This window comes from Anser anser (assembly GCF_964211835.1).
Source record: "Anser anser genome assembly, chromosome: 14".
In the NCBI taxonomy this organism is placed as follows: domain Eukaryota; kingdom Metazoa; phylum Chordata; class Aves; order Anseriformes; family Anatidae; genus Anser; species Anser anser.
The window spans coordinates 13,058,465-13,076,796 of NC_139735.1; the positions used below are offsets into that span (position 1 = coordinate 13,058,465).

An 18,332-nucleotide genomic window follows, 5' to 3' on the forward strand; every position below is an offset into this window, starting at 1 on the left:
AAAAACTGACCTACAGTTGAAAAACTACATTTTACTGCCTCCCAATGCAAAAGTACAGGTTGCTTTGATGGAGGAACTTCCATGAGACACTTTGAGTAGGAACAAATCCTCATACTGTATCTGATTTTTCAAGATGATTCATCCGCGTAGATCTGTGTACCCTGCCCTGCTTTCCCACTCTTTAGGGGATACGTTTAGGCATGTGCCATCTTGCGTTAAGAATGCAAGCCATTCTGGCACTGACTGTATCTCATGTAGCACACTGTTCCAGGAAGTACATCTGCTGCGTCTTACAGACAGCTCACAAGTAGGAGCCATTCTCTGGCTCTGACTTCCGCAGTGCAGTTTAAAACAAGATTCTGGGTCTTGTAATGCTAGTGTGGTTGTATTACTGTATGTATAGTGGAGTTTTGTAGATCAAATAGGATTTTTCACGTTTAACGTGTCAGACTGAGTTTCTTAGGACAGCCTCCGTTCTCCCGACAGGTTCTGCAACAAGCAGGGTACTGTGCACACCAGTCTTGCAGGTGTCCCTGATGAGTTGCCAGAAATTATGTTCTGCTCCAGCAGCAGAGCTTTTACTGGCATTTGGACAACTTGCAAAATCAGTAAAAGAAAGGAGTAATTAAGGTGGAAAATCCTGGCTGATTTCTATCATGTGGTTTTGCTGCAGGCACAGGCTTATCTTGGAGTGTTCTACATGAGGGGGCTACAACCTAAGGAAAAGAGAGGTCTGAAGTACCTGTTGCTGGCAGCAAAGAATGGCGTAAGTAATCTCTTTGTAAGCTGTGATTGTTCTGAATTTGGGATTGTTGCAGGTGGCAGATTTCAGGGCTTCTTGAAGGTGGGTGCGAGTGTCAGGATGGCACTGTGCTGCCTGAAAGGACAGAGTGGAAAGCCCTGGCACACCCTGAGGAGGAAACAGGCCCAGGGACACAGATCCTACAAAATACAACCATAGAAAAGCTGTATTGGGTTAGAGCAGTTCTAAGGACCGGTGCTTATGCTTTTTCTGACAAATACTCACTTAGTGTAATTTTAAAGCTTTTCTGTTATGGAGCCCCTATACCTCCTCCAGTCAAGCTCTTTCACTGCTGTATCATTGAGAGAACTTTTTGTCTCTGTCTTGAATCTATTCTTCAAAATAAGCCCATTATTTCTTGCCTTCTATAGAGGGGATGAACAGACTATTTCTGTTTCTTTGCAGGGATCTTTTATGTACTTAAATATTTGAACTTGCATTCAGTCGTCTGTTGTTTCTGTTTTCTGTCTGTTGTCTAGATCCCCTTGCTCTCTCTTGAACTTTCTCCAAGTGACCCACGCTTTTTTTTGAAGGACAGTGCCACAGTCTTGGCATAGTACTGCTCCTGAGGCCTTACCAGCACTTAGAGCAGTAGACCTATAACATCACGTCTTGCAGCCTGGTTTTTGCGTTCTTTACAGCACCATGACATTGTTCACTCATTTTCGGCTTGCGCTTTATTGTAAGAGCTATTTTTTTCTGAAGAACTCTTTCATTTTATCTTGAGTTCACACAACTTTTATGTAATGGAAAATAATGAATAACTTCCCTCTTCTTCTGGCAAGTATTTCTGATTCTGTCACCCTTCAGTATGTCCTCTCTGAGTCATTTCTTTTGCAAACTGCAGAGCAGTAGTTTATTTTGTCTCTCCTTGTAGTTAAACTGTTTCATTTGTCTTGTCAGTCCTCTCTGTATTTTTCTAATTTTTGTCCATTGTAAAATGCTTTGGACTAAAACTAGACTCGGGATGGAAGCATTCCAGGGATCTTATATAATGAGATCTTCTGCTTAGTTCTGTATTCCCGTCTAATATTGTTTTCCTATTTGCCTGCCACTGACCAATGTCTTGGTGGTTTCAGAAACTGTCACAGTGACTCTCAAATTTCTTTCTGTATGCACTCATTTGTAGTTGTTAACACTGTTTCACCCGTGGTTGTGCTGGCCACTCATAGTGTTGTAGGATCTTCTTTAATTAGTTCCTTACAGTAAGTTTGATCACTCTGAATGACATTACAACTACAGCTACAACTCTTAAAAAAAAAAAAAGGAAAACAAACACAAAAAATCATGGGTTCACTGTTTCTCAGGTTGTTGCTCTGTTCTAGAGCCACGGGGGTAGCTCTGACAAGCATTCTTCCAAACACGGCAGTGCTTCAGAGAACTATGTTTTATTTTGGTTACCACTCTATTTCATCCTCCCTTATTTTATGGGAGCAACCACAGAATATAAAAAACATAAAGAGTGTTCTTGGAGAACTGAGTCAGACCTTCAGATTTCAAAGTGTATTACCGTCATATCTGCCATGCTAATTTGGGATTCTCCTCTCCTGGCGGTGGTCTTTGAGGTGTTCATCATGTAAGAGACCACTAGTGGAATACTTCATACTTATTTAATCCTGTGTCTTGTCACATCTGAAGTGTCAATCCTTCAGCATGTTTATCTCATCCCTAAAGATGTTTATTGCTGTCATAAACTGAGACTTGCAACATTCTGCAAAGCACCCACTCGTTGAGTTCTTTGCTTTCCTCCACCAGCTAGATCTCAGACAGCAGCACTCGCAATATGTTCCTTTCTCATGGCTTTATTAAAACTTGCTACTTTTTCTTTTCAAAGCCCTATTTAGATCACTTTTCTGGCAGTCAGGCTATTCAAGTAATGTTTCTGTCTGTTTCACTGGAAAAGCTGTGTGTGACCACTAGCCCATGTGGTCTTTTCAATGTCTTCAGGACTGTCATCCCGCTTGTTTGCTATCTGTGAGACCCTTTTCCTCCCATTGGATCTAAAAATTAAAATGCACAGCTGACACGCAAACATATCCTGGGTTTGGATTTGACTGCTGACCCATCTGCAGCGACATCTCGAATTTCTGGTTCATTCTCAGCCATTGCATATGTCTGAGTAGTTCAGATGTTTTTTCTGTAATGCTTAGTTGCTTGACTTCATTTCTGCTGCTTAAGATTTCTTCTGGAACATGATTGTGTGGGGCTGAACGAGATAGTGGCGCACTGTTGTGTCGCAGGCCTGATGGACTGCGGGGCTGCCAAGGGGAATCTTCCAACCTTGGCAACAAGCACCTCTGGCATTTGCTATGTTTTTACAAGACATCTGTGTGAACTGTGGCAGGGCAGTCCGCAGGGTGTGCTCGCAGTTTGGGTGTGATCAGGATGTGGGTGCAGCGAGTCCTCTTAGCTCTGACCCCTGAGGCAATCTGGATGCTCTATGGAGACAGCTGTTCCTTTGTTCCGGTGACGCAGACCTGGACGTTGAAGGGAAATCGGTGACTTTAATGGGAAAGGGATAGGGAGGAGTGCAGTTGGAGGTATCTGGTAAGAAATTCTGCTTGACGATGCGCTCATCAAGGGAAGGGACTAAATTACTGAAGATACAGTCTGAGGGACCAAAGATAGAGGAGTAAATGTTGAAGATGGTGTTAAGGACTGTCTGTTCTCCTCTCGTGTGCTGTCGTCACTTCTCCATCTTGCAAGGCTGATCACTGTGCTGTTTCCTGTGGCTAGGATGCCCAAAGCAGGTATCACGTGGGCGTTTGCTATGAGAAGGGCCTTGGGGTGCAACAGAGCCTGGCAGAAGCGATGAGACACTATCGACAGTCAGCTGCTGCGGGGAACAGGAGTGCTCAGGAGAGGCTGCAAGTGATACAAGAGGAGATGAAAGGTACCGTGGGCATCAGGTGAAGAGGGTTTGTTGGACTGCATCATGTAGTGCCCCCTTAAAAGTGGGGCCCGTATTGACAGAGAAAGGGTGGCACGGGACCATGGCAAAAACAAGTCCTTTTTACAAAAAGGAAGGGAGAACGTTCCTTTCTCGGTTGTTTTCACTTCTTACCAGCTATTTCCAGTCAAGTGGAGAAGCTGTTCCCATAATCTGATGCGTCATTAATATCTTGTTTTAATGTACTTGCAGATGTGCAAAGAAAGCACCCGTTCCCTTGCGGTATTCGAGCCTCTTCCTCCAGCCCCTGTTTCTGGGCTATTGAGCACATGCCTGCAGGTCTCCCCACCTCCCAGCCCAGACAATCTGCCCTCGCCCTGCCCCACTCCTGGAGCGCAGACAGACTCCACGTGATGACGCTCAGCAGTGCAGAATGGAGCCATGCCCTGGGAAACAAGGTGACTCCCCTGGAGCTGTAGCGCTTGGAGACCCACCGATGCTGCTACTAGAGCAGCTGGTAAGTGAAACGAGGAGGCAGAAGGGAAGGTGGACGTGCTCAGTCTGTGTGGGACTGGACGCAGGGTAGTAATGAGTCGAGAGAGCACTTTCTGTTAATGGAACAGGAGCCATTTCTAAATATAGGTGTTTTCAAAACAGACCTTGCGATATTTCCTGTGCCATCACATAGCTTGGCCCTCTACCTACCAACACAAGAACGTTTCTTATGCTCCTGCACTTCCATATGGAGCTACTGTGACTCCAAAGATGCCACAGTGGGTACGATTTGGGGCTATAATTTCAGTAGCCTTGCACATCTTTCACATGGTGTCTGAGTGAGGTTTACAAGCCACCATATGGTGATGCTGGCAACTAACTCTGTTGTGGGTCTGCAATCTCTGAGGCAATTTGATCTCAGTTCAAGGCTACGCTACCAGCACAATCTGGGCTTCTCTCTACACAGACATTGTAGCAGTTCAATCTGCTTTCAGACCTTGTCAAAGCGGTGGAAGGAAGAGAGCGAATTCTTGTTATTAGGGCACAGGTTTTTGTGGGATGCAATTGATGGATCCACCTGTGCTGGTGAAAGTAATGCTGTCTTCAGCCATTCCACGCCTTTGTCAGTGCCCTTCAGTCCCCAGTTATTATTCCTTCAGCTCTGCAACTGAGCTGCTCCCATGGGGGCACCCCTTTGAGTCACAATGAGCAAAGTTTGCTTCAAAATTTATATCATACATGTTTGCTAAGCACGTCAGCTCATTTCTACCAAAGTGGATAAGGGATGCTCCCAGCGGGCAGTAGCCACTGTCAGGCAGGCAGAGGCAAGCAGCTGGTATGATAATTTCTTCCGCTGGGGCAGCTGAATCCGGAAAAAGACATTTGTCCACACAAGTTTAAACTGGTTCAAGGGCATCTGTACAAACTGTCCAGCTTCCTGTAGCTGTGTGGCTCTGGTGCTTTGTGTAGATCAGGCTCTGGAAAACAAAGGCAGCGGCCCCATCCTGAACTTGCTGTGGTCTCCATTCAGCAAGGGAGGGGCATGGCGAGAGCTCAATGCATCTGATAGCTCAGATTGTTCTTCTAGTCTGGTCTTTCTGCCCAGACCAAACTTTCTTAGACCATTTCCTTTATCAGGCAGGATACAATTAGCAGGAAATTCCTCGGGTGGATTTCCTATTCTGTGATAATCCACAGCATGCTTACGCAGTGGTCAGGACAGGACGGGGGTAAGGGATGGGGGGAGTTGAAAGCAGTTTGCAGAATCAGGAAATTGAACCCAGAGAGGAATTTGTCTCCTTTTAAATCTGCTTACCGTAATGTATTTTTCTGTAAAGATTGTCCTTTGAGAGGCACATCAAAGCAATGCACCAGAGGAATATGCAAGGCTGTGCCGTATTTGTCCTCTGTGTGTATTCCCAAGATGCAGAGGAGTCCTGTAGGGCTGCATCTCCTCACAGTCACAGATATGCCACCCTCATAGCTTGCACAGCTGCATCTCAGTTAGAATTTGGCTCACTGTCATTGTTTTGGTGCAAGAGCCTGTTTTGTTTGTGAAACAAAACAGCAAGACATTTCTATTAGCATTGTGGCTGTGCAAGCACGCTGGGGTAAACCCATCAGTGTAATTTATTGCCAGAGATGGGGTCATCTGTAAAGCACTTTAGGGAAAATCCAAATACAGCAGTGGGTGTTTGGGGTACTAAGAAGTCCACATGGGGAAATCTTACTATGTTGCTCTTGCTATTCGGTCCCAAGAGCAAGAGGAAGAAAAACAAAGAAAAAAAAAAGCAGAAAACTTTTTAATTTACTTTTCTTTAAATTATGTGTGTGATTCTCTGCTGCTGTGGCTTGTGTATGTGCATGGTAGAAGCAGGGCATGGTAACCTCCAGGTGCATGGGTAGGATGCTCTTGTGATGCTCCAGATCATATCTGCTGGGTAGTGCTGCCCATTCTTTTTCAACTTAGCAGTAAAGATGAGAGCTAAAAGTACTACCCAAAGACACCTGATGCAACAGCCCCACTGTCAGCAAATTAGCTTTGGAGAAACCTGTGTTGTGTGAACTGCAGTACCTGTGGAGAGCTCAGTGCCGTACTTTTAACGTAAAGATGCTGAGGGAAAGAAAGCAGTGTGTGTAAAGCACTGCTGGCCCTGCGCTGTGGTGGAGGGGAGGCTGGCAGCCCCTTCTCAGCATCTTTTGTAGGAAGCAGCAGTGCTGTGCGCTGTTAGCAGTGGAGATGATGGCTTTAGCCTCACTCCCACAGCATGACTCTGCTCTCACCTGTGTAACCGCATTGCCAGCATGCCCCAAGTTTGATCTGTGCTTTGTGTCTTGGTTGGAAGGCAAAAGCTATGGTACAGAGAAAAAGAGTCCTGTGTGTGTGCATGATCCAGCTGTGCTTACCTTTGGTTTTCATTCTCCTAAAACTTCTACTCCTCCCATACCCGTGTGCCACCCATGCACTGTTGCATAAGCCTGCAGATCCACTCCCAGTGCTCATGCCCCTGTTGTCTTTCCATTCTGAGAGCAAATCCCCACAGTTAACGACACCTGTGTGTACTTCTTCCTCTGTTACTAACATCTATGTCTTAGTGTTTCTACACATCCTATTAACCCAAAACAGTCTTACCGCTCACATACACGCAGATCAAAATGAAAACCTGTAATATGGGTGAAGCCTGTGACTGAATTTTTCAAAACTGTTTTCACGCTTCCCTTTTCCCAGTTTACCTTTGACAGACTCCAGCCATCTGTTGTCTGCTTCTGGGCAAGGACTGTGCTCCAAAATCCAGTGGCCTCAAGGGAGAGCAGGGAGAAAGAAAGTGTGGTCACCTAGTGCAGCCACAGGAGAGATGCCAAAGCAGAAGTAGCGATCTTGAGGCATTTTACAAAATGCCAAATTCACAGTGGTAGAACCCACAGAAGCTGAAAGCATTGGTGGGAGACAACAGGCAGAACTCCCCTTTCTGAGCTGCCATTTCAGGCTTTCGGCAGTCACAGCACTGTGTCAGCTATACTGGACCTTGTTGCAGATACGGTAGTGTTAGAAAAAAAAACAATTTTATTTAAATAAGAACTGAGATCCTGGAGCCCGATTCTGCAGCACGTTGCAAAGTCCATGACTGTGATACTTTATGCTCCGTGGTGCACTGTGTGTAATCACGTGGATGTATCTGTGTTGTTCTCTGGTGTAATCTGACAAAGCCCCCTCTCTCAACCTGCCTGCCCTAGGAGGAGAGGGCCCTCCTGCTGTTGTGTGAGTTGAGTGTGATTGTAAAGTGAAAGGGGAGGGTGGGAGAGGAGGAGAGCTAGGAAGGCAGGAACAGGCAGGGAGAAGGGAGCTAAACAAGGTGAAGTCAGTCATGGAGAAATTTGACGGGGTGAGGCAAAGGAAGAAATGTGCCTGTCATGATCAGTCTAGGCATGGATGGCACTATGAACTTCTTAAAACACGCGTGTGCACCCAAATACAGAACGCTGTGTTTGACTCTTGTCTCCTTGTCACAGCCACCAAGCTGCCTACAGAACAGGAGCACTGTCATCCAGTCCAAGGCTCTTCCCACGTGCTGACAGCTGCCGCAGAAGCCCTGAACCTGTTTCATTGTGGACTTGGACCTTCTGGGACAGAATCATTTCAAAGAGGGTGCTCATTTCTGAAAGGAAAGTGCTGGCCAGTCTTGACCCAGCGGCGTTTGAGTCAGACCCAGCCCCTTTCCCAAAGGTCTCAAAGGTCCGTGGTTTCTCCTGCCTTGCAGTTTCCTCGTCCTGAGGTGAATGCAGAGAGTCAGGGGAGAAGACATTGTCCTTGTAACTACCGGTGAGCGGCAGGGAGAGCCGCGCCACCCATGCTGGGTCAGCAGCCGTCAGCCTCTTGAGGGCCAGCTCTGGAGGGAGTGAAAACAAGAACTGTTGGTGAGATGTGTGGCAGAGGAGATCAAAGGAGAAAAAAATGAGAAATTAGGAGACTTCCTGAGATCCAATGTTACAAGACTGATCGTAAGCAAATCTAGGGATAGGCTACCAGCAGCATCACTCAAATCAACAGCTTAAAAACCGAGCAAACTAGAATTGTTTTAAAACAACTGTGTTTGTTTTGTTTTTAAATATAAGAACCATTAGGATCACTTTGAGTTCCCATTTGTTGCGGTTTCAAGTGGCACTTCACTAAATTGTTAGCAAAGCCAAAGAAAGTGAAGGTTCAGGACTAGCTGAAGGGGAGACAACAACAGCGGAAAGTTTTCAAGGGGGAAGTGTCAAACAGAAAAATGGTCACTAGTGGACTTCCCTTATTGGTCACTCAAGAGTGGGAATTTGCTGCTAAACAGTCAGATTGAGACCGAAAAGAAGTGGGTTATTGTGAAAACTAATAACAGAACTGGAATGAAATTGTGAATTATAAAACGCACAGCTGGGTAGTTGAGGACTAGTAACAAAAAATTGAGCTATAACGTATTTGTTCATCAATTGGAAACAGATGAGGAGCAGTGGGAGCCTGGTGTGGGCGTTGGCTGCAGGCTCATTAATGTACCAGTAATGTGATTCTGCCCTGAAATGGGCAAATGAAATGATACAATGTGTTGGTCAAGATATTCCCTGTTGGCATAAAGACATATCTGCGGTATTGTTATTAGGTCTGGCAAGACCTGATTAGGAGAATTACATACAAATCTGATTATCCATCCCTGGGAAAGAGGATCTGAAATGACAGAAGTGCAGAGAAAAACTGTTGAGATGAAAACAAGAGCAAGTCTGAGCATACAAGATGGACACCCCAAGAGGTAGGGTTGCTTAGCCTGAGGAAGCAAATGCTCGCTGGGGATTTGACTGCAACCTGCTATTATTTTGATGAGATAAGCACCAACAAAGGAAATCGCTATGCTTAAAATAGTGTTGGCAAAAGAAGAAATGATTAAAAGTGTCCGTGAATAAACATATACTGAAAATTAAAGGAAGGACCCCATAGCAGAGTGAGCCTTGAATAGCTTCCCCATCAGACGACAGGAAAGGAAGTGGGGATTCTTGTTTTTAAGGTAGAGCTTTGCGGTTGATAAACAGGCTCCGACGTGGTACACGGAAGCTGCTGTCCAGCCCCGCACTGATTCATTCCCAGAGCGTAACGAACCCCTGGAAGGGGCGAAGTGACAGGCAGGTCTGTGAAACGCTCAGAGAGCAGGGAAACAACTGGTGTCTGCTAACACAGCACAGGATACCCTGACAGTCCCAGTGAGAAGGCAAGGCTTGGTGTCGTTACAATCATTATGCAGCTCTCACTGACATAAGGTGACCTCAGAAAGAGTGTCCCCATTCTCCTGCACTTCTGCTGTTTCTGGAAGGTAATCAATAACCAGCCAGAGCCGGGGACGTGTGGTCCCCTCTGCCTGTGGCTGGTCAGTCAGCAAGACAAGTCTCCTTCCTCCACGTAGTTATCCTTTTTCTCTGAAACAGAATTGTGCCTCAGGGTGCTTGGGGCAAGGGGGAGCTGGGAGTGGAAACCTGGTAAGGAGAGAAAGGCAGATACCACACTTAAATTTTGTTACAGTGGAAGCCCCAAAATTCTTATATCTTGGTTAACTTTCAAGCCTTCTTTCTGCAATCTCAGTATTTCCTCTCAGTCGCAGCGACTGTTCCTTAAGAGATCTCCCAAGTACACTGAAGCCCCGTGTGTTTGCTTTAAAACAGCGCAGTTCTGTCCTCCGCAGTCTGTGAGAAGCCACCAAATCCACTGAGTAGTGTGATGCTTCAGCTCGGGAGCGGGGCAGAACAGCAGTGTGCTCACAGCAGGGAGAGCTGAGACTGTTGGCTGATCATCCCGGCCCCTGTGGCCATGAAATCTTATAATTAGGTATGTTTAATTTGACTGATAACTCCTCCTTGCCTTATTTTAATGGTGTGTTGTTTTATAATCAATAAAGATGTATCTTTTTCCAGCCACGGAGTGCTCTGTTTCGCTGGTAGGGGAGAGGTGCTGATAGACAGCTCTGAGCCGAGCCGGCAGCTCGGTGCTCGTGGTGCAAACACCCAAAGAGGCGGTGGGGCCAGGCCGCTCGCACAGCTCTCCCCCCGCTGTGAGTAACACAAAGGCCCAGACAGCCTCAGCCAGCTGTTATGATACTTTGAGCACAAGCAATGCTTCCTTCCTCCCTCCTTCAGGATGCAAGTCCATTTCTCTGTTTGTGTTTGGGAAGAAGGAAGGAGTCCAGCAGCTCCATCGTCTGCGCTCCGTTGCCTTTTTGGGAAGGTCTGGGCTCACGGTTAAGATTATTTTTCAACACAGAAACAGCTCAGCCTCTTTTATCACATCCAGCACTACTATGTGGACAGGAAGCTATGCTGGCATAGCCTCAGCGTGCACCAGTGGTGTTTACTGCAGAATTTGAGTAATTTGGTAATACAGTATCAAATCCAGGAATGGGAGATGTCCCTTTATGGCTACGCGTGGCCATAGCTCGGATTGTCTGGGACGCAGGGTGCTACCTGCTGGGCAGGACTGGACAGGGACAGATCCGAGCCCCTCGCTGGGGCTGGCGCAGGTCGGCAGAGCCCTGGGCTGGAGCTGGGCAGCCTGTGCCTGCCCGCCCCGCGCTGCTGCCCTTCAGAGCTGAGGAGGCTGGCGGCTCGCGTCTCACCCAGCCCCGCTTCTTCTGCTCCTCGCTGGAACAAAAGGGCAGGAAGGCAGCAAGCAGCTCCCTCTGCACGGCAGCACAGAGGTGCAGAATTTACGGAATTTACTGCAGTTGCTCCCCGGCTTACTGCACTGGGTGCTAAAAGCCTGCTTGCAGGTGGCGTGGAGAATACATAAACCAGTGTTATAAGCTGAGCATAAAACCATAACATGGCAGGCCATAAACAGTCCTGAAGGGCACCAAAGGCTGCTCATAACCTTTTTGCTAATCAGTGGACTTAGAGAGCTTGAATGGAAGGACCAAGAGTTGTGAAAGGACCAGTGAAGGTGAGGCCACAGCAGCAAACCTCGATGAATTCTTCATGCCTACGCTTGTTGCAGAGGAGCATGGAGGCTCCACAAAGAAATCTCTGCTGCAGGACGTGAGTCAGACGAACTCTTTCAAATGGAAATGCCAGTGGAAGAGATTTAGAACAAATCAATAAAAGGAACATGCAGACGATGTCAGGCCCAGATGGTATCCACCTCAGAGTGCTAGAGGAACTCAGATATGAAATTGCCTGGCTTATTAGCTGTTGTTCGTTAACTACCGCTTCAAATGAAGGCAGTATCAGAGGAACAGAAGGTAGAAACAGTGACATGAGGTACTGAGCTCATAAAGGTAGGCCTAGTCTGGGCAGATTCACAGAAATTATTCTATGTGAGCAGATAGCTGAATACCTGTTACACAGGCAAGAACTGGCACAGCATTTGCAAGATTGTGTTTTCCAAATTTCCTCCAAATTTCTTGCTGTATTTGAAGGAGGTAGATGAAGAGTCCTGGCTGACAGAGGACACCTGAGCTTGCAGAAGAGCACCAGGCAGGCTCGCAGAGGACCTGAGCTGTGCTCTGCATTAACCTGACTTAGCAGCCAGGCTGTGGTAGGGACTAATGCAAGTTAAAAGCTGGGAAGCAAGAGCAGGGATTAATCTTCCCAATAAAGAGAGGTCATGAGGTCATTAGTGGAGTCCCAACAGAAAGTCTGAGACCTGCGCTTCTCACCACAGTGATAACTGACGTGGAGCAGTGGCTGGTGGTGGTGCCGATCCCACTAAAACACCCCAAAGAGGGCAAAGTGAGGAGCTGCTGAAGGCCCCAACACCCAGCGACACGAGCGAAAAATGTCTGATGGGGTTTCTGTGCCCCCAGCTGTTGGATAACTGGCATGGGGTATGACTCCTCGTGTACTGCTGACCCCCTCCCATGCAGAGGAGGGATTTCAGGGCCACCGTAAGCAATTCAGTAGGAGCTTGGGCAGGAAGGGAATGAAGACCAAACCAGAAGACACCTTATACCACCAGTGCAGGTGAATCCTAACCACTGCGCACAATTCTGCTCACCGCACCTCAATGAATAGCAAAATAAATCAGTAAGAATGTAGAAAATAACCAGCATGGTAACAGGAGACGAGACTAGAGCCATTCAGGCTGGTAAGAAAGAGGTGCCTGATGGGGCTCAGGGGGTCTAGAAGGTCACAAAGGGCTCAGGAAGCACAGCTCTTCTCCTTTCTCACTCTGCATGGACCAGACGACCATAAAGCAGAGGCTCTCGGGTCAGCGTGGAAGCAGAGTTTGCACATAGCGAAAAATGCCAAATGCCAGCTGCTACCATCTTCTGAGCAGGTTTGGCGTGTTCCCTGGGGACATCCCGCCAGCCCCAGCATGCCCCCAGCTCGCACCGAACGCAGCGAGGCCACCTCACCTGCCTGCGGCTCCAGGAGGGTCTCCAGCTCCTCTCCCACCAGCTGCGGCACGGAGAGGTCAAAGCCGCTCTCCGAATCGCGGTCCTCGGCTTCGCTCTCGCCATGCCCGCTGTCCTTCGTGCTCAGGCAGTCAGCATCCAGCCCTGCAGCCCTGCAAGGGTCCCAAAACACTCAAGTCAGGCTTTTGCTCCTGCCTTGCCTATTGTTTTGGAGGTTGTGGTCTTAATAACCCATGAAGTGACCCCGGGGTGGGATGTGGGCATTGTTCTCCCACTGCCCGTCACCCAACAGCTCCACACACCCTATCCGTCTGCAGATGGCCCTCCAGCTGGGTCAGCCAAAGCTTGCAGCTTTCTGAAATGTCACTTTTGCAATCATTTTAGTCTGTGTTGTTTTGTTTTTTTTTTAAAGCATGTGAGCAAAAGCATAGAGATCAGGGGTGCCACGGACCCTCTGAAAATTGGGCTCCAGCTGGGTGCTGGGCTACACATGGGGCTGCTCTACATTTCTTGCCCAGGAGGACTTTAATCCTTTTGCAGGGGGATCCCGAGCTAACAGGGAGCTGCTGGCCCTTCCCCATGAATTTGGAGCAGCTGCCCATGCGCAGCCCAGGGCAGGTCTCCCTCCCACACCGTCCAGATGGAGCTGACAACGAGAAAGGTGGAGAAAGCTGCATCTGCCCCTGGCATGGGCAGGAGGGAAGTGGTGAGGCAGTGAAAAACTCTGGCATTCTCAGGAGCTTTCACCCACAGATAGCAACGCCATAGCACCTTTCCATTGTGCTTGAACACACCGGTGTTTCCCCAGCAAGGACGGGCAGATGGTTTGTGGTCAAGGGGGAGCTCAGGTGGGTGTGGAGGGAGCTGCCAGAGGTGCCCCAGAGCATCCCCAGGAGGGAGCTGGTACCCACATCAGCATGGAGGTGGGAGCAGAGGAGCACAGCCACCTCCAGAGGCAGGACCTGCCTCCCTGCCCCGCTGCTTGTCCCATCTCGGGTCAATGAAAGTGGGGTGAGCTGGTGCCCCTGCTCCCGAGGCCGCTGGGGCTGAAGCGGCGGCAGCAGAGAGGCAGGGGTGGGCTGAGAGCAGACCTTACCTGCTGCCGTTCTTGGCCGTGTACTTGTTTCCCCTGTGGTTTGTTTTGGGCTGGAACTGGCCCTGGTGCAGCAGAGACAGCAGCTGAGAGATTTGCTGTAAGGCAGGAAAAGCCTGTTGAGCCCTGCAAACACCGCTCAAGCTGCTTCCTGCCAGGATGTCCCCTCCGAACCGCACCACCTTTTTATAGCGTTTCCTCCTCCTGCAGATGGTTCGGCATCCCCACGCGGGGGAAAACAAGGCACCGAGCAGCTCACCTAGCCCCGAGCTTCCCTTGTGCCCCTGCCCCTGGTACATGTGGTTGTCCCCTCCTCCCCATGCCCGGTGCCCTCCACCCCAGCTCCCTGCATGTCCTGGTGGGCATCTGGAGACCCCTACCATCCCCTGCATGTTCCCAGCCCACCCCCAGGGTTAGGCAAGATTCTGGGGGTTTCCACACCTCCAGCAAGACGTGGAGAATCTCCTACCTGCACCGGGGCCGACTCCATGGCGAACTCCCCGTTGGGGCTCTGCTCCGCCAGGGCCACCAGCGAGAGCCGGACCAGGCTCCTGAGGATGTGCTGGTGGGGCGGGGGCTGCCCCGGTCCCTGCGGCGCGGTGCCCGCTGGCTGGGGTGGGGACAGCGGGGACTCTCCCAGCAGTGGCTTCTCCGAGCCTTCACCATGTGGCAGGACGTCTGGGGGGCTCACGGATGCATTTTTGGGTCTGTGGGGCTGGCAGGGCCGGCGCTGCATGATGGCGAGGTTGAACATTCCTTGCTCCTCGTCCGAGTCCTTTGAGGTCCTCTGGTTTCTCAGGGTCCTGTAGAGAGTGGGGGTGAGGTGGATGGGAGGCTGCGGGGAGCCCTCTGGGCAGGGCTGGAGGGGCTCAGCGCCCCGGGGCCGGCCCCGCAGCGCCGGGACCAGGTGGATGTCGGCCTTCTGGATCTGCCGGGGCGGCTTCTTCAGCTGCTGCTGCCTGTGGGCGTCCTCCGCCACCCTGCAGTTGTAGGCCATGCCGTCCTTCTTCTCCTTGCTGCGCAGGGACAGGGTTAAAGCCGAAAAGAGGAGGCACCCACCCAAGAGAGCAGCCAAGCAGATGACAGCCACCACGGGCGGGCTCAGCCGCCCCGGCTCCCAGGCAGAGATTTTGGAGAAAGCCCCGTGGCGTCGGAAGAGCAAGCGCACCCGTGCCTGGGTGTGCAGGGGCTCGTCCCCACCATCGCTCACCCTGATGGCCAGGTCCCACCGGGTGCCGGCGAGGCTGGTGGCATTGGTGGTGTTGAGGAAGAGCTGCCCTGAGAGTGGGTCCAGCACGAAGAGCCCAGCGCCATTCCCGCCCATGAGGTCAAACCTCAGAACCCCATTGGGACCGGAGTCTCCATCCCTGGCCACCACGGTGAAGAGGAGGGGAGTGTCGGAGCATGACACCGGCGTGGCATTGGCCACCGCTGTCCCCAGGGTGCTCCCGTTCCCAGGGGTCACCCAGATGCACCCTGTCTCGGTGCCGACCAGGACGGATAGCGTGGCCGCGCCACCCACCAGCGCCGGCTCGGTGACAACGGGCGCATTGTCATTCTGGTCAAGCACAGCCAGCTGGACAGAGACGTTGGAGGCCAGCCTGGGGTGGCCGCCATCCTCTGCGGTCACCAAGAACTCCAGGCTGCTCATCTGCTCGTAATCAAAAGCTTGGAGGGCAAAAACCTCCCCGGTGGTGGGGTCGATGGAGACCAGACCTGAAACTGAGGCGTCCTGGATGCTGTAGGTGATCTTCCCATTGAAACCCAGGTCAGGGTCGGTGGCGTGGACGGTGAGCAAGGAGGTCGGCGCTTCGCTGTTCTCCTTCACAGCGCTCTCGTAGGTGGCCCTCTCAAAGGAGGGGGCGTTGTCGTTGACATCGCTGATGCAGATGGTGAGGTGCTTCAGCACGGCCAAGGAGCGCTCGCCCTGGTCCCGCGCCACCAGCGTCAGGTTGTACTCGGCGCGCAGCTCCCTGTCCAGCGCGGCGCTGGTCATCAGCAGGTAGCTGTGGCTGTTGGTCCTCTTCAGCCTGAAGTGCTCGTCCCCAGGGCTCAGGGAGCAATGCACCCGCCCGTTGTTCCCCGAATCGGGGTCACTGGCCGTCACCAGGGCCACGAAGCTGTCTTTGGGGACAGCTTCTGAGAGCACGGGCGCCTGCGCCGCCCAGGTGACGTGGACGTCGGGCGCATTGTCGTTGACGTCCAGCACTTGGACCAGGATCTTGCAGTGCGCCGGGATGGGGTTGGCACCCAGGTCCCTGGCCTGCACGTCCAGCTCGTAGGCGTGGGTCTCCTCATAGTCCAGCGGGCGCTTCAGGACCACGCTGCCCGTGCGGGCATCAATGCCGAAGGCACTCAGCACCTCCGGGGGCGCGTGCTTGCTGAGGCTGTACTCGATCTCCCCGTTGGGACCCTGGTCAGGGTCGGTGGCTGTGACCGTCACCAGGAGGGTCCCGGGCGGAGCATCCTCCCGAACCTCAACCACCAAAGAGCTCTCTGCGAACACGGGGCTGTTATCGTTGGAGTCGAGGACGATGACTTTAATTAAAGCAGTACCCGACTGCGGTGGCTCCCCATGGTCAGCAGCCGTCAGCACGAGGTCGAAGGAGGAGTGCAGCTCCCGGTCCACCTCTTTAACCATGACGAGCTCGGCGTGCTTTGTGCCATCGGAGCTGGAGACGACATCCAGCGCAAAGTGCTCGCTGGGGGACAGCGTGTAGGAGCAGTGTGCGTTGGGGCCAGCATCAGCATCCAAGGCTCGGTCCAGCGGGATGCGCGTCCGCAGCGATGCACTCTCCGACATCTCCAGCTCCAGCTCGGGTGTGGGGAAGCGGGGCGCGTTGTCGTTGATGTCCAGCACTTGGACCTCCACGTGGATCAGAGCCAGCTGCCGGGCGGCCAGCACATCGAAGGAGACCCAGCAGGGATCGCCGTGCCGGCACAGCTGCTCCCTGTCCACCTGCCCGGCCGTGCTCAGCTCACCATCCCCGCTCCCCACGTGCAGCGGGAACCCCCTGGGGCTCTGCAGCAGACGGAAATTTTCCTCCGTTTCGCCGCTCTCGCCCCACTCAAAGTGCTCAGCCAATGTCCCTATCACCGTGCCCTCCGGCACCTCTTCGTATAGCCGGTATTGCACTGTGAACGTGGCCACCTCCTGAGCGTCAGCGGAGAGGAAGAGGTACCACCAGAAGGCCGGGAGCTGCAGAGCAGAGCGACCCAGCAGCAGCAGCCCGCTGACGATGCCCACAGCCCCGCCGCTCCGGCTGGCAGGCATGGGCTTCCCCAGCTGCCTCTGCATCCCTGAACGGACCTCAGGGCATGCACGAAGCCGCAGCATCTTCTCCCGTTGCCGAACGCCACTCACCAGCTGGAAAGGAGCAAGAAGAGCACGGAGGTCCGGAGGCTGCCCCCGGCCCTGCCATCACCCCAGGACGGGCAGCGGAGCATCGCGGGCTGGGACGCCGCGGCGGGGAGCAGAGGGACTGCCACCACCGCGGCCCGGGAGCGGTGTCCGGCAGCGGGAGGTGGACCAGCCGTGCTTCCTATGGAAACCCCACCTACAGGAAAAGGGAGGCCCGGGTCGGCACAATGCTTGTGGGGTGGGGGCTCGCAGGGCAGCACGCCGCCCGGCCCGGCGAGGTGTGGGGATGTGCTTCGCTTCCAGCCTGTGGGGACCACCGCTGCGGTCACCTGCAAAACACGCGGTGCATTACATCCAGCCAAACCCACGCGCGAGCTTCAGGAAGCTTCAGAAGCGATGATGGCCTTCTGCTCCTGCATCACCCTAAAGGCTTCTTCCCCATGCCATCAGGTTTCTGACTTACCCTGATCTGTTTTAATTTTCTCCAAATCCAGCCTGCAACCCCCAGTCCTCACACTGCCTTTTGCTGTCGGTTTCAAGGACGATGTGCCCACGCTGCATTTTTCAGCGTGTGGCTCTTGAATGCAACCCTGCTCAGTTTTCCCCTGGGCACTCAGGGTGACATTTGGTGCCACTCGCACACAAAAACCCACACCCGTCCTGCTCTGGCACAGCTCAGCTGTGGCACCAGGACCTCACGATGCTGGTCCTGGGCTCAGCCCCAGCCCCAGGTGACCTTTGCCGGGTCATTTCCCTTCTTTGTGCGGTGGCTTCCTCCTCGGCTAAAGGAGGCAAAGCCACAGGCTCTGCCACAGGGATGCTCTTGGGCACGGGAGGAGCGGACGTCCCACAGCCCCCACGTGGCTCTGGGTGGGCGGCAGGGAGGGGGCGGCTTCCTGCTGGGGGCTTCAGGACCTCCATGGCCTCAGGAACAAGCCCCTGCCATGACCCTGGCCCGTGGGGACGTCAGCAGAGGTGGGGCTGCAGGACGCTGCCAAAGCATTGCTGGGCTGCAAACCACGCCGGCCGTGTCTTGGAGGAAGGCAAGCAAAAGATTGCAAACAAAAATAGTGAAGAAAAATGGGGGATAAGCCAAGACGTGCCGGGAGCACCGCCAGTAAAATAAGAACTGGTGCTAACAATGGAAGAGTTTTCCTCCCGCTTTTCCTTCCTGTCCGCACGCAGGCAGGTTCCCAGCTTGCAGGTGCTCCGAGACCTCCGCAGCCTGCGTTGTGTCTCCAGGCTCCAGCCTTCTCCCCTGGGAGCCTGGCTGCCCCACGGCCTTCCATTCAGAGCCCACAAAGAGCACCGGCTGCGCTCAGTTA

At 52.1% G+C, this 18,332-nt stretch overlaps 2 protein-coding genes across 2 annotated transcripts in view; one reads left to right on the forward strand and one right to left on the reverse strand.

Annotated features, from left to right (window-relative positions):
* Positions 1-10,116, forward strand: part of DELE1 (DAP3 binding cell death enhancer 1) — a 22,661-nt gene extending 12,545 nt beyond the window's left edge. The window contains exons 9-12 of the mRNA XM_083798786.1: positions 674-766; positions 3,539-3,695; positions 3,945-4,209; positions 7,698-10,116. Coding sequence (XP_083654912.1) covers positions 674-766; positions 3,539-3,695; positions 3,945-4,171 — 477 coding nt within the window. The 3' untranslated portion in view covers positions 4,172-4,209; positions 7,698-10,116. The remainder of the gene's footprint in view (positions 1-673; positions 767-3,538; positions 3,696-3,944; positions 4,210-7,697) is intronic.
* Positions 7,710-18,302, reverse strand: PCDH12 (protocadherin 12; the record flags this gene model as incomplete). The annotated part of the gene is made up of 4 exons (XM_083798748.1): positions 14,116-18,302; positions 13,650-13,744; positions 12,554-12,705; positions 7,710-8,074 (listed from the first exon to the last, which is right to left on the reverse strand). The coding sequence occupies exons 1-4, from the start codon at positions 16,981-16,983 to the stop codon at positions 7,710-7,712; spliced, it is 3,480 nt and encodes a 1,159-aa protein (XP_083654874.1). The 5' UTR covers positions 16,984-18,302.
* Positions 18,303-18,332: the final 30 nt, after the last annotated feature.